At 42.0% G+C, this 13,686-nt stretch overlaps 1 protein-coding gene across 4 annotated transcripts in view; it reads right to left on the bottom strand.

The window, feature by feature from the left end:
* The window catches only part of BICD1 (BICD cargo adaptor 1), a 275,638-nt gene that overhangs the window by 10,971 nt on the left and 250,981 nt on the right, over positions 1–13,686 (bottom strand). For 2 of the 4 annotated variants that reach the window (XR_007717722.1, XM_050748561.1), the window contains one exon: positions 5,828–6,219. The exons of 1 other annotated variant lie outside the window; for it this stretch is intronic. Coding sequence is in view for 2 of the 3 variants with exons in the window: in XM_050748561.1 (XP_050604518.1) it covers positions 6,172–6,219 (48 nt within the window). In the remaining variant the exon portion in view is untranslated. Of the gene's footprint in view, positions 1–5,827; positions 6,220–13,686 lie in introns of those variants that run through there. One more of the 4 variants, XM_050748564.1, reaches the window with a different exon arrangement.

Below are 13,686 nucleotides of genomic sequence, written 5' to 3'. Positions count from 1 at the left end.
AGTTGTGATTGCTAAATATTTTCAAGAGTCCACTTGTTATTCAACATTTACCATTGATTTTACTTTACATAGGTAGATCACGTTGTAAACAGCAAGTTTAGGAAACTGTTACTAAGATATAAAATTGGATACCTCTTCAGGAAGTTTCTTTTTTTTTTCCCAAGTGGAAAACTACTTGATAGAAGGGAAGTGTTAAATACCAAACAACTCTATATATTTCAATATTATATCCAAGGCTATAAACTTTGGGCATTCCTTTCATATTATAGTATCTATTATCTATAAACAGTTTTGATAATTTAGCTCTACAATGGAATCAGCCTGTACAAAGTATACATGGAAATGTTCTACTTTTTTTCTTTTTTTTGGAGACAGGGTCGTCTTCTGCCACCCAAGCTGGAACACAGTGGCACAATCTCGGCTCACTGCTGCCTTGAACTCCTAGGCTCAAACGATCCTCCCACCGCAGCCTCCTGACTAGCTGGGACTACAGATGCAGCCCACTATGCCTAATTTTTGTATTTTTTTTAAAGGACAGGGTTTCACCAAGTTGCCTAGGCTGGTCTGGAAATCCTGGGCTCCAGTGATCTTCCCACTTTGGCCTCCCAATGTGCTGGGACTACAGAGGTGAGTCACTGTGCCCAACTGAAAAGTTCTACATTATTAAATGTGAGAAAATGCTCTTTTATTAAAAAAATCATTCACCTTAAAAGCTGTTTGAATATATGTATAAACTGAGGGAAGTACAAAATAATTTTTTTTTTTTTTTTTTAAGATAGAGTCTCACTCTGTCGCCCAAGTTGGAGTGCTTGGTTCACTGCAACCTCCGCCTCCCTGGTCCAAGTGATTCTCCTGCCTCAGCCTCCCAAGGAGCTGGGATTACAGTTGCCTGCCACCATGCCCAGCTAATTTATGTCTTTTTAGAAGAGAAGGGGTTTCACAATGTTGGCAAGGCTGGTCTCAAACTCCTGACCTCAGGTGATCCGCCCACCTTGGCCTCCCAAAGTACTGGGATTACAGGCATGAGCCACCACACCCAGCACTGAAAATCATTTTTCAAAATGAGAAACAGAACACCTGATATGAAATAACTCAACATTCTTAGCACATCTTCTATTTCCCATTAAACAAATATTCCTTTTCGTTTGAGGGAAAAGGAATCATGGTGGGTGATTTCCATACTCTCACTTTGTTCCTCACAGTGTAACTGAAACAGATTTCTCTTCTGCAGTGCAGCCACCTGTGGTGGTAGGTAGGAGTCACTGGGCTCAGTTGTGTTCAGGATATGTGACCTTGAACAAGTCATTTTACCTTCCCAAACCTTGAATTCATCACATAAAAATGGGTGTAAGGCCAGGGGTGGTGGCTCATGCTTGTAACCCCAGTACTTTGGGAGGCTGAGGTGGGCAGATCACTGGAGGTCAGGAGTTCAAGAGCAGCCTGGCCAACATGGTGAAACTCTGTCTCTACTAAAAATACAAAAATCAGCTGGGTGTGGTGGCGCACACCTGAAATTGCAGCTACTTGGGTGGTTGCGGCAGGAGAATCGCTTGAACCCAGGAGGTGGAGGTTCCTGTGAGTCAAGGTCACGCCACTGCACTCCAGCCTGGGCAACAGAGGGAGACTCCGTCTCAAAACAAAAACAAAAACAAAAGCCAAAAATTAAACCAAACAAAAACAACAAAAAAATGGGTGTAATAACTGGCTCACCCCTTACGGGAGGTTACATGCCTGGAATCCCAGCACTTTGGGAGGCTGAGGCGGGTGGATCATGAGGTCAGGAGATCGAGACCATCCTGGCTAACATGGTGAAACCCCATCTCTACTAAAAATACAAAAAAAATTAGCTGGGCATGGTGGGGGACGCCTGCAGTCCCAGCTACTCAGGAGGCTGAGGCAGGAGAACGGCGTGAACTCGGGAGGTGGAGCTTGCAGTGAGCCGAGATCGCGCCACTGCACTCCAGCCTGGGTGACAGAGCGAGACTCTGTCTCAAAAAAAAAAAAAAAAAAAAAAAAAAAAGAACTGAAACCTTGTCTGGTTTATACTAAGAATTCGAATGTTGGCTATGGGTTAACTTTTCTGCCAAGAAGGAGTAAAAAGGGCAATGAAAGTATTAACATTGACCCATTTAGCAGTGGGTATGGGTGGGAAGAGAGTCAGTCATCATCCCAGCAACTTTGAAAAGGAGCCTTTTCAGATCTATATGCATTTAATCATTTCTTTATGCAGACCACGACGGGGAACAGTAGAATTGGGCTCTAGATCAGGCTGTATTCATGCGGGTAGAAACTGGAAACATTTGAGAAGCTGGAAATATTTGCAATTCATTAAATTGCTTTTCTTTGAAGTAAATCATCCCTGTGGCAGTAGTAAGCAACCTAAATTCATTAATCTCAGAACAGATGGAACTAGACTACATAATTGTTTAGTCAAACTGGTTCTCAAAAAACAAGCAAGGTGGGAAAAAAAAAAGTTAAAAAATCTCCTGCTAGCCTTTCAATTTCCTATTTAATGGAAACACTTAAAGCAGTAGTCTTCTGAGGCAGGAGGATTGCTTGAGCCCAGGGTTCAAGTCCAGTTTGGGCAACCTAGCCAGACCCAATCGGAAACAAACAAGCAAACGAAACAGTAGCCTGCTCCATGCTTTCTTCAAGCAAATTAGAGAGGTCAAGAGATTGCAGATCTTTGTCTTAAGGAATGGGAAGATACTAAAAGAGTATTGATAACAGTTCCCGAGCAGACACTCCAAGCCAGGAGTGTGCCTCACTGAATTCCCCCAATAACTACTGTCACCTGAACTTTACTAGTGAAGAAATGGAATCTTAGCCAGCAAAAGAAATTTTCCAAAATTAAACAACTAGTGGGTATTAGAGGTGGGATTTCAACCCAAGCAACCTGATTCCAGAGCTCATTCACTCATTCGGGTATAATCAATATTCAGTGAACAGCTGTCATGTGCCCAGCACTGACCCAGGCCCTGGGTAAGGGCTGGGGGTGCTTGGTAGAGAATGGACTGTAGGTGAAGAGCCTATGTTCTTAACCGCGACACATGTAGAATCCCACTGAGACGAGTTTGAATATTTACATTCAGTTACTTACATAACTGAGATAAATCTATAATTATACTATCATTATTTTTTTTTTTTTTTTTTCCTTTTTTGGGACAGAGTCTCGCTCTGTCACCAGGCTGGAGTGCAGTGGCACCATCTTGGTTCACTGCAACCTCCGCCTCCCGGGTTCAAGTGATTATTCTGCCTCAGCCTCCTGAATAGCTGCGACTATAGGCACACGCCACCATGCCCCGCTAAGTAGAGACAGGGTTTCACCATGTTAGCCAGGATGGTCTCGATCTCTTGACCTCGTGATCCGCCCACCTCGGCCTCCCAAAGTGCTGGGATTACAGGCGTGAGCCACCGCACCGGGCCGCGAAGAATCTTTCTTAAAGCCCTGTTGCTGAAGGCGGTTGGAACAATCGACTAAAAGACACCAATTGGAAACTGCTGGCTAGTAACCTATTTTATAATGTATTTTTCTTTTTATTTATTTATTTATTTATTTGAGACGGAGTCTCGCTCTGTCGCCCAGCCCAGGCTGGAGTGCAGTGGCGCGATCTCGGCTCACTGCAAGCTCCGCCTCCCGGGTTCACGCCATTCTCCTGCCTCAGCCTCCCGAGTAGCTGGGACTGCAGGCGCCCACAACCGCGCCCGGCTAATTTTTTGTAATTTTTAGTAGAGACGGGGTTTCACCGTGGTCTCGATCTCCTGACCTTGTGATCCGCCCGCCTCGGCCTCCCAAAGTGCTGGGATTACAGGCGTGAGCCACCGCACCCGGCCGCGAAGAATCTTTCTTAAAGCCCTGTTGCTGAAGGTGGTTGGAACAATCGACTAAAAGACACCAATTGGAAACTGCTGGCTAGTAACCTATTTTATAATGTATTTTTCTTTTTATTTATTTATTTGTTTTTTGAGACAAGGTTTCGCTCTGTTACCGAGGCTGGAGCACAGTGGTGCAATCACAGCTCGCTGCAGCCTTGACCTCACCAGCTCAAGCGATCCTCCCACCTCAGCTTCCTAAATAGCTGGGACTACAGGCATGTGCCATTACACCTGGCTGATTAAAAAAAAAATGTTTGTAGAGGTTGGGGGGGCGGTCTCCCTGTGTTGCCCAGACTGGTCTCGAAGTTCTGGGTTCAAGCCCTCCTCCCACGTCAGCCTCCCAAAGTGCTGGGATTACAGGCTTTAGCCACGACACCTGGCCAGTAATGTACCTTTCTGTGCTAACTCAATGTTCCACTGATAAAACTGGCTGCACAATCAGCTCTGAGACCATGTGACACTTGGGCTTCAGCTGCCACTGTGCTTCCACACTTGTGGCACCCCAGCTCCCCTGGCTCTGACCCCGACCACGTGTAGCCTGCTACTGACATCTACTCCTCAGACACACATGGAAAGTGTTTGGGCCTGCCCCTGCTCAAAAGAAGCCTTCCCCTGGTAGAAGGGCAACAGCTGTGATAAGGAGACAACACTGAGGAGACGATGAAAACCACAACCAGACTACTAAAGTCTGGCACCATCAGAGGCCAGGTGGCTGAAGATGAAGCATTCCAGGATGGAGGCGAGGTCCTGATGGAATGCTGAGATGCTATGTGGAGGTTCACCAGGATGGAGGGCAATTCATGACTGATTTGGAAAGCTTTCCTTTGGAATCGGAATTGTCAGCAAACTCTCCAGTTAGTGTTCAGGGACTGTGCAAACCTGCTTTTACAATTTTTCAAGTAATCTCACATAAAGTTCACTGTCACAGCAAATATTTTCTTTTGAATGCTGACTACAATGTTTTCCTCTACCTTTCAAATTTAGTTTTTACCAAGGCTACTGCGTGGACAGAGAACAGAAACACAGAAACACTTTTACACAGCTGTTTTGTCTGTCTCTCTATCTATCGACAGGGTCTTGCTCTGTCACCCAGACTGGAGTGCAGTGATGTGATTTTACTCACTGTAACTGCAAATCCATGAACTCAAGCAATCCTCCTGCCTCAGCCTCCCAAAAGTGCTGAGATTACAGGCGTGAGGCACTGCACCCAGCCTTTGTATCTAATCCTTTATATTCTTCCTATCTTTCTGTTTGTTGGCCTGAGATACATATCTTTTTAATTTTTTAATTTTTTTTTTTTTTTTTTTTTTAGATGGACTCTCTCTCTGTCATCTAGGTTGGAGTGCAGTGGCACCATCTTAGCTCACTGCAACCTCCACCTCCCGGGTTCAAGTGATTCTCTTGTCTCAGCCTCCTGAGTAGCTGGGATTGCAGGCATGTGCCACCATGTCTGGCTAATTTTTGTATTTTTAGTAGAGACGGGGTTTCACCATGTTGCCCAGGCTGGTCTCAGACTCCTGACCTCAGGTAATCCCTCTGCCTTAGCCTCCCGAAGTGCTGGGATTACAGGTGTGAGTCATCACGCCTGGCCTATTTAAACATTTTAAGTTTTATTTTACTGTGGGTTTTGTTTTGTTTTGTTTTTTAGCGACAGGATCTTACTCACCAGGCAGGTGTGCAGTGGTGTGATCATAGCTCGCTGCAGCCTTGAACTCCCAGGCTCAAGCGATTGATCCTCCTACCTCAGCCTCCTGAGTAGCGGGGATTTTATTTTTTTAAATTGACAAATAATAATTGTACATATTCATGGAGTATATAGTGATGTTTTAATACGTATAATGTATAGGAATCAAAGCAAGTCAATTAGTATATTGGTGTCCCTTGGATTCCATAGGAAAATAAATATATTTTAAAGACAAAAGACAAAAGAAAATGAAAAGTAGGACAAACATCATAACAATTCCAGCTTTTATTTTTTGGAAAGGAATGAAACAGTGGACTAATCCAAGTATTTACACAGACAAAGGGGCTGAACGTAGCCTGTAGACTACCAGCTGGCAGCCAGCAAAATAAACCCCAGCTCTCTTGTATTCCCATTGGGAACACAGGGACTGCAGGTGTCCAATGTGTGCCTATGTAACCCACACTTGAAATAAAATATAGCAAAACATAAGGATGCCTAGGCAGTTCAGGTGTTGGAAAGTGGAGCTGGGGTCTATGGATCTGACATGCAGCTGGGTGGGAAGGGAAAGGACATCTGAATTTACCTGACAGTCGGGCAGTCTTGCCTCCCGGCTAGTTGTGAGCACTGTGGCGGTACGGAGGCAGCAGGCTGCTGACAATCTACAAGAAACTGATAAATTAGACATGTATACAAAGAGATGACAGAGCAAGGTGTTAGTAACAGTGACTAAAGCAGCTGCCTGAGAGATTTAGTGAGGAATGTGCATTCACACAGAAACATCCTGATTCAGCTTTTTTTTTTTTTTTTTTTTTCTTGAATGATGCCAATAGAAAAGACAGGTTTTTTTTTTTTCTTAAATACAGTACTAAAAAATTAGTGACACAGCATTAGTAGCGAGATTTCTCAAGTACATTAGGACATATGTGATCATTTATCTTTGGTATTTTGTTATATCTAAAAATAAAGGGTCTATTAATATAATGAAAGATCTTCCAGTTCTAAACTTGAATGTGGTGGTGGTGGTTAATTGCTTAGCACTTAGATCTGTTACTCCAAAATGGAACGTATTCAGATAACTGACTTTACTGTCAGGACACATGGACATATTGTCAGTCCCATAGGTAACTTGAGAAAAGTGTGCAATATAATCTTTTCTATAATTAGTAGAATCTTAATTGAACAAGGAAATCATCTTTACAGTTTTCTGAAAATTGATTTTATATATTGAAAGTAGAATTGTTGGCAGAAATCTTAGAATGTCTATTACATAGTAAATTGTTAGTGACTTGGACTAGAGCACTAACCTGAATAAGAACTCCACTTTATTTTGTTTTTATCATTTTAAAGTCACACAGTATAACATACTAGGTTAACAAAGTGCTAGCTAGTAAAAATCAAGCTTTAGCTGGGTTAATCATCTACTCCAAGAAAGCAGCGCCTGGTGTTCTAAAAAAAAATCAAACAGCAGTCTGTTTACTGGTACTAGGTGACTATATTAGAATCATGCAAGAAGCTGGTTAGAAATGCATATACATCATATTTCTTTTGCAAACAAGATTAGAATTAAACTTAAAAATTCTTCTTAAATAATTGAAGCATTTCCTCTTGCCCACTGCTTAGACTATGTATTTGCTTAGCAAATCCCTTTCCTTATATGTGTTTGTTTGTTTATTTGAGACAGAGTTTTGCTCTTGTTGCCCAGGCTGGAGTGCAATGGCTTAATCTTAGCTCACTGCAAACTCCGCCTCCTGGGTTCAGGCGATTCTCCTGCCTCAGCCTCCACAGGAGCAGGGATTACAGGCATGTGCCACCACGCCTGGCTCATTTTATATTTTTAGTAGAGATGGGGTTTCACCATATTGGTCAGGCTGGTCTCGAACTCCTGACCTCAGGTAATCCACCTGCCTCGGCCTCCCAAAGTGCCGGGATTACAGGCGTGAGCCCCTGCGCCCAGCCTCCTTATATGTTATGTAAATACTATTTAATCCACATTATCACAAATTCTGGATTTACAGCCTTAACGAGGCTCTACTGATTTTTACATTTAAAGTCTTCTATTTAAATATCACCTGTTTTAAAGCTAATATATTCTATTATAAAAAAGCCTGCCTATATAGTTATATAATTCCAGAATTTAAAATTCAAAAAAACTGCTGATGCTTTTCCAGAAATACACTAAAACTGTTTGTGATGCAAAGCAGAATACAATATAAGGCAGGCTTGATTTTTGTTCACTCAAGAAAACATTACTGAAGGGACCCTTTTATATGGTGGGCTTTGTTGCCATCTTACTAATTAGCACATCTTAACAGGAACAAGGAGATCTGATTTTTGTTTAGTAGCTGGTGTTCAGATGATCATATGCTGTAAAAGTCTTTCAAATGTAACAAATCTGTTTTCTCAGATTGAGGAAATTCCTTTTTTAACTCTATTATCCCATTTTGCAGCATTGATTAGCTCCAGATTCCCTTTTGTAGAAACTCAGAGTCTTAAGGAATGCATTCTTTTGTCTTTTTTAAAATCTTTGCTCCTTTTGTCTTTTCCAACAGCTTTCCTGCCTATCTGAGTGGTAATTTAGGAATGTCTTAGACTAATTTGACAACTATTTTGATAAGGCACCAGACAGGCAGTTTTTAAGTTAACCAGGTGTGCGCTGCCCTCTGATGGTGTATTTGGGTAAATGCAATGGATGTAAAAACCACTCTGGATTCCTTATGTCTTACATTGCTAGGGAAGTATAATGAAACTCTTCCAAAGCAGAGTAGTGGCCTCTGTGGAATAGCGATCCTTAGAATTAGAGTAACTAGAGTATTCAAATGGCTTACATCTTTTAAAAATATCTCATATTTGACTATTTTTGCCAATACAGTCACAGATTATTATTCATTCAAAATATAATTTATGATAAAATTCAGAAAGCAGGTGATCAGAACCACAGTGTACTCCCTTAATGAAATGCTAGAGAGGTGGTAGACATTCTTCATATTTGTAGTGAATATTACTTTTTCCTTCGTTAGAAGTAACATCATCTCTGGCTAATATTTATTTTTTTATTTTATTTTAGTTTTGAGACAAGAGTTTCGCTCTTGTTGCCCAGGCTGGAGTGCAATAGTGCAATCTCGGCTCACTGCAATCTCCACCTCCTGGGTTCATGCAATTCTCCTGCCTCAGCCTCCCGAGTAGCTGGGATTACAAGCATGCACCACCACGCCCAGCTAATTTTTCGTGTTTTTAGTAGAGATGAGGTCTCACCACGTTAGCCAGGCTGGTCTCTAACTCCTGACCTCACGTGATCCACCCGCCTTGGCCTCCCAGAGTGCTGGGATTACAGGTGTGAGCCACTGCACTCGGCCTATTTATTTAGTTTTTGAGACAGGATGTCATGCTGTTGCCTAGGTGGCTATCATAGCTCACTTCAGCATCCAATGCCTGGGCTCAAGTGATCCTCCTGCCTCCGCCTCTTGAGTGGCTGGGACTACAGGCACACACCACCACACCCTGCTAATTTTTAAAATTTTTGTAGAGATAGGGTCACGCTATTTTACCTAGGCTGATCTTGAACTCCTGGCCTCAAGCAGTCTTCCTGCCTCGGCCTCCCAAAATGTGGGGATTGCAGGTGTGAGCCACTGCTCCTAGCCAAGCTAATTATTATGATTTTGCATTTATTATTTATAAGCACTTAGCTACATGTTATCCTTAAAGAATAAAAAACAAATTTCATAGAAAAAATGGTGATAGATTTAAAAAATTAAACTAAAATGTAGCTACATTGCTCTGACTCAATTGTCTTCTAAATCCCTGTTCTCAGGTCTACAGCCCTCCATTGTGTCAATTGTAGCCTGGCTGAGTCACGGATGTGTCTTAGCATGTACTTTGTAAAATGAAGGAGGTAGGTTGGGAGGCTGAGGAAGTCCCTTGTAGCTCTGAGATGCTGCTGGCTCTGAGTGATCTCCCCTGCTCCATCTAGGATCTATTCTGCTAGGCTCATTCTTGAAGGAACTAGGCCACTCTTGAAGGAACTTGTTGCTTTGGGAGGCATAAAAGATGACAGCTATGTGCATTAAGGAGCAGGCACTGTAGAACCCACAAAGCCATTGCTGTTTGGCCACCAGGGTTTGTCTAAACCATTCAACAGTCAAGTTACTAAACTTCTATTTTGTGTCAGAAACTGTGTTAGGCAGCAGGGGGATAAAGGTGAACAGAGAAAATGTGGTCTCTGCTTCATGGAGGAAGATAAGCATATTTAATAAGCAACTACAATGAAGTGTCATGATGGTGATGGTGATGATGATGGTGATGGTGATGATGATGGTGATGGTGATGATGATGGTGATGGTGATGATGACAGCATCTAGTACTTATTTATTGCTTACGATGTGTCAGGCACTGTATAGGCACTTAATATACATTCTCTTCTATAACCCTGTTTTATTAATCTCACTTTACGTATAAGGAAAGGGGAACTTAGGTTAAGTAACTTGACAAACTCTACTAGGAGGTAGAGGTACAATTTGAATCCAGGACTGTATGGTCCAAGGGCCGAGTTGAACTTGCAGAGTTATCACTGTATTGCCTCCTATGATAGGGAAAGTGTAGGGTGTTACAGGACCTCATAGCGGAAGTTAATTAAATTAAATTAGACTGAATCTAACTAACCATACACAACTAAATCTAATTAACATAACTAAATCTAAGAGATAAGGGAGTACTTCCTGGAGGTTGTGATATCTAAGCTGACATCTAACAAAATGAGTTACTCAAGTAACTTCTTTGTAACTACAAACTTTCTATGGTCTTTAGTAACAGTAATAAGACATTTTTTCATAAAATTAAAGTGTTTATTTGAAATGATCAGAATGGAATTAGAAAATGCTATACATTTATATAAGGCCACAGGCTTGAGAAATGTCATAGCACACTCAAGAGATTATGTATTTTTTTAGAGACAAGCTCTTGCTGTGTCGCCCAGGCTGTAGTGCAATGAGTTCAAGCAATCCTCCTGCCTCAATCTCGTGAGTAGATGGGACTACAAGTGTGTACCACCGTGCCCAGCTCAAGAGATTACTAATGCCTCAAGGGCAGGGATGAATATGGAATACTATAGCTCAAAGCATCTATAGGTCTGTCTTGATATGCGCAAGAAAAGTACCCTTGTATGACATTCCTCCATAAACAAGGGCCTCATGTAGAAGGAAGATAGAAAAGAAAGGGAGAAACAAGAGAGGAAACTATTTTCTGAATCAACGTGATGTAATCTTTCCTATAGACTTTACAGTTGTTATCTGTTTTAAGACAGGGTCTTGCTATGTTGCCCAGCCTGGTCTTGAACTCCTGGGTTCATGTGATGCTCTCATTTCAGCCTCTAAAACAGCTGGGTCGACAGGCTCGCACTATTCCTACATTGAGGAAAATAAGTGTTTTTGATAATATGGGAGTATATCATAGTCTCACATATATATACATTTTTATTTAACTTCTTTTTATAATCTCTCCTGCCAGAAACAAACACAGAATTTGCCATCACAGTAGGTGCTCTACAAGCCTCCACTGATTAATCCAAGATCACTATGTGTATTAACTTGCCCAAGGTCACACAGTTAGGAAGTGGCAGAACAAGGATTTAAATTTAGACTCTTTAATGCTAAGGCTGCTTTTCTGTTCACTCCTCTGGATGCTTCTCAAGTTGACACCAGCTACTTCTAGAAAATATCAGGGTCATAGAGTCAAAGAAACAGAAGGAACTTCGCCAGAGATTTGAGATACTGATTTTAAGGCAACCAACGCTCTCAAAAACACAAAGCAAAATGAAGGGTAGACGAATGAAGATAATATTCAGTTTTTAAAAAGAGGTGGCTGAAAATATTACATTTCATTGGCAGGGAGAGAAAGTTTTGCTGTGTGGTTTTCTCTCGGGCTTCTATTATTTATAAAATTTTCAACGTAATTTAGAAAACTAACCAATTTTCTTTTGTTTTCTTTGAGACAGAGTTTCACTCTTGTTGCCCAGGCTGGAGTGCAATGGCATGATCTCGGCTCTCTGCAACCTCTGCCTCCCGGGTTCAAGGGATTCTCCTGCCTCAGCCTCTCGAGTAGCTGGGATTACAGGCACGCACCGCCATGCCTGGCTAATTTTTATAATTTTAGTAGAGACGGGGTATCACCATGTTGGCCAGGCTGGTCTTGAACTCCTGACCTCAGGTGATCCACCTGCCTCGACCTCCCCAAGTGTTGGGATTACAGGCGTGAGCCACTGCGCCCAGCCAAACTACCAAATTTTCTAAAAGTCAATGCCTTAGGGAGTCCAGGAGCCCACTGGTGGCTGTTTGGGATGGGGAGGAGCAGCTCATGTAGGAGACAGGGAACACTTCCATGTTTTGGCTTCACACCTGGCCCAGATGGCAGTAGTGGGCACTGGTGAGCACCATGTGGGTGAAAGCCCATCTGTGGAGACCAAACCAAGCCAGGATGAGTAGTGAGGCTGCAGAGGTGGCTTCTTTGGGGCCTAAGTGCTCTGGGGCAGGCACAGCAGCAGTTATTTGTGGCAAACAGTCTCCTGTAGCATTGCTTGACCCCACCTCCTCGTTTTCCTGACTTGAGAACTAATGCATCCCTACTTTTTCATGAGATCGTACTTTCTACACCACATCTCTTTCCCTCATGACCACAAACACTTCCGGGTGCTCCACATATTCCCATGAAAACTATCTCTGTCCTCTGAGTTCTCCTCAGGCCAAGTATCCAAGTTCTTTTCTTTTCTTTCTTTCTTTCTTTTTTTTTTTTTTTGAGATGGAGTCTCGCTCTGTTGCCCAGGCTGGAGTGAAGTGACGCGATCTTGGCTCATTGCAAACTCCGCTTCCCAGGTTCAAGTGATTCTTGTGTTTCAGCCTCCAGAGTAGCTGGGATTACAGGCATGTGCTGCCATGCCTGGCTAATTTTTGTATGTTTAGTAGAGATGGGGTTTCACCATGTTGGCCAGGCTGGTCTCAAACTCCTGGCCTCAAATGATCTACCCGCCTCGGCCTCTGAAAGTGCTGGGATTATAGGTGTGAGCCATCAGGCCCAACCCCATTTCTTCCTTTTAAGATGTGATGTCAATTTCCCTCAATCTTCTCTTGCTCTCTGACCTTGTTCCAGTTTGTGCACATCCTTCTAAAAATGAGGTGATAAGAAAGGAAATCCTGTGTGGTAAGATATGCCTGGTGAAAAGTACAGTGGCACTGTCTTGTCTCATCTGAGACATCCCAGTCCTATTAAAACAGCAGAAACCTCATGGCATTTTTGGACAGCCACATCACACTGCTATATCCATTGAGCTGGCTTTGTTTACAGATAGTGCTATCAAGTCATTCTTCCTCCATCTTACAATGCTTGGAATTCTAGCACAATATTTCGTATCCATTTAAACTTTATGTTTAAAATACATGTGATATATTTCACCTCTTCCTATCTGATGAATATTTTGGATCCTATTCCGTCATTTAGCATTTTTTTCTCTCTCAAATCAGAAAATGTGAGAATCATGACCTTGATAGCTTTATGTAAGATTAGCAATTAATAATAAGGTCACGCTATGTGAAGATCATATTTCATAAATATAGGTCAATGAATTTGGACCCTTTGCATATATCATTCAATTACTTATGAGTCTACACAATTATATTATCCTCTAGAATTGATTTCTCATTCGTCTCAAGAATATTTTTAAAAAAATGTCTGGTTAGTTGCTTGCCCAAGTTCAGACACATTATTTTACCATTTCCCTGGTCTTACGAGATAGAGAATGTGGGTAGTCCAGTTCAAGTTATTCTTGACGAACTCACATTGGCTTTTAACAATCCCCATTCTATGGAGAGCATTTGTAACTCATCCATTTCCAGAAATTTGCCGAGGATGAGGCTCAAGTTTGTTGGTCTACAGTTTAGAGAAACTTTTCTTTTCCACTGTGTAAAAAACTGTATTTCTACATTTCTTCTTCTGACATATATAGGTACTAATCCTCTTACTTAAAAATACTCTATTTCTCCTCAGGCACCTCTTCCTCTATCTTTCATAAGTTCATGATTTTTCAGTCTCTTTCCTTCAACAAGAAAAGTGAGAAAAAAAGGGATGTGTGCTTTCTTCTTTTC

Source organism: Macaca thibetana, chromosome 11 (genome assembly GCF_024542745.1).
Source record: "Macaca thibetana thibetana isolate TM-01 chromosome 11, ASM2454274v1, whole genome shotgun sequence".
NCBI lineage: Eukaryota > Metazoa > Chordata > Mammalia > Primates > Cercopithecidae > Macaca > Macaca thibetana.
Note: the sequence above shows the minus strand (reverse complement) of the source record. Positions and strands in the feature narration are given on the sequence as shown.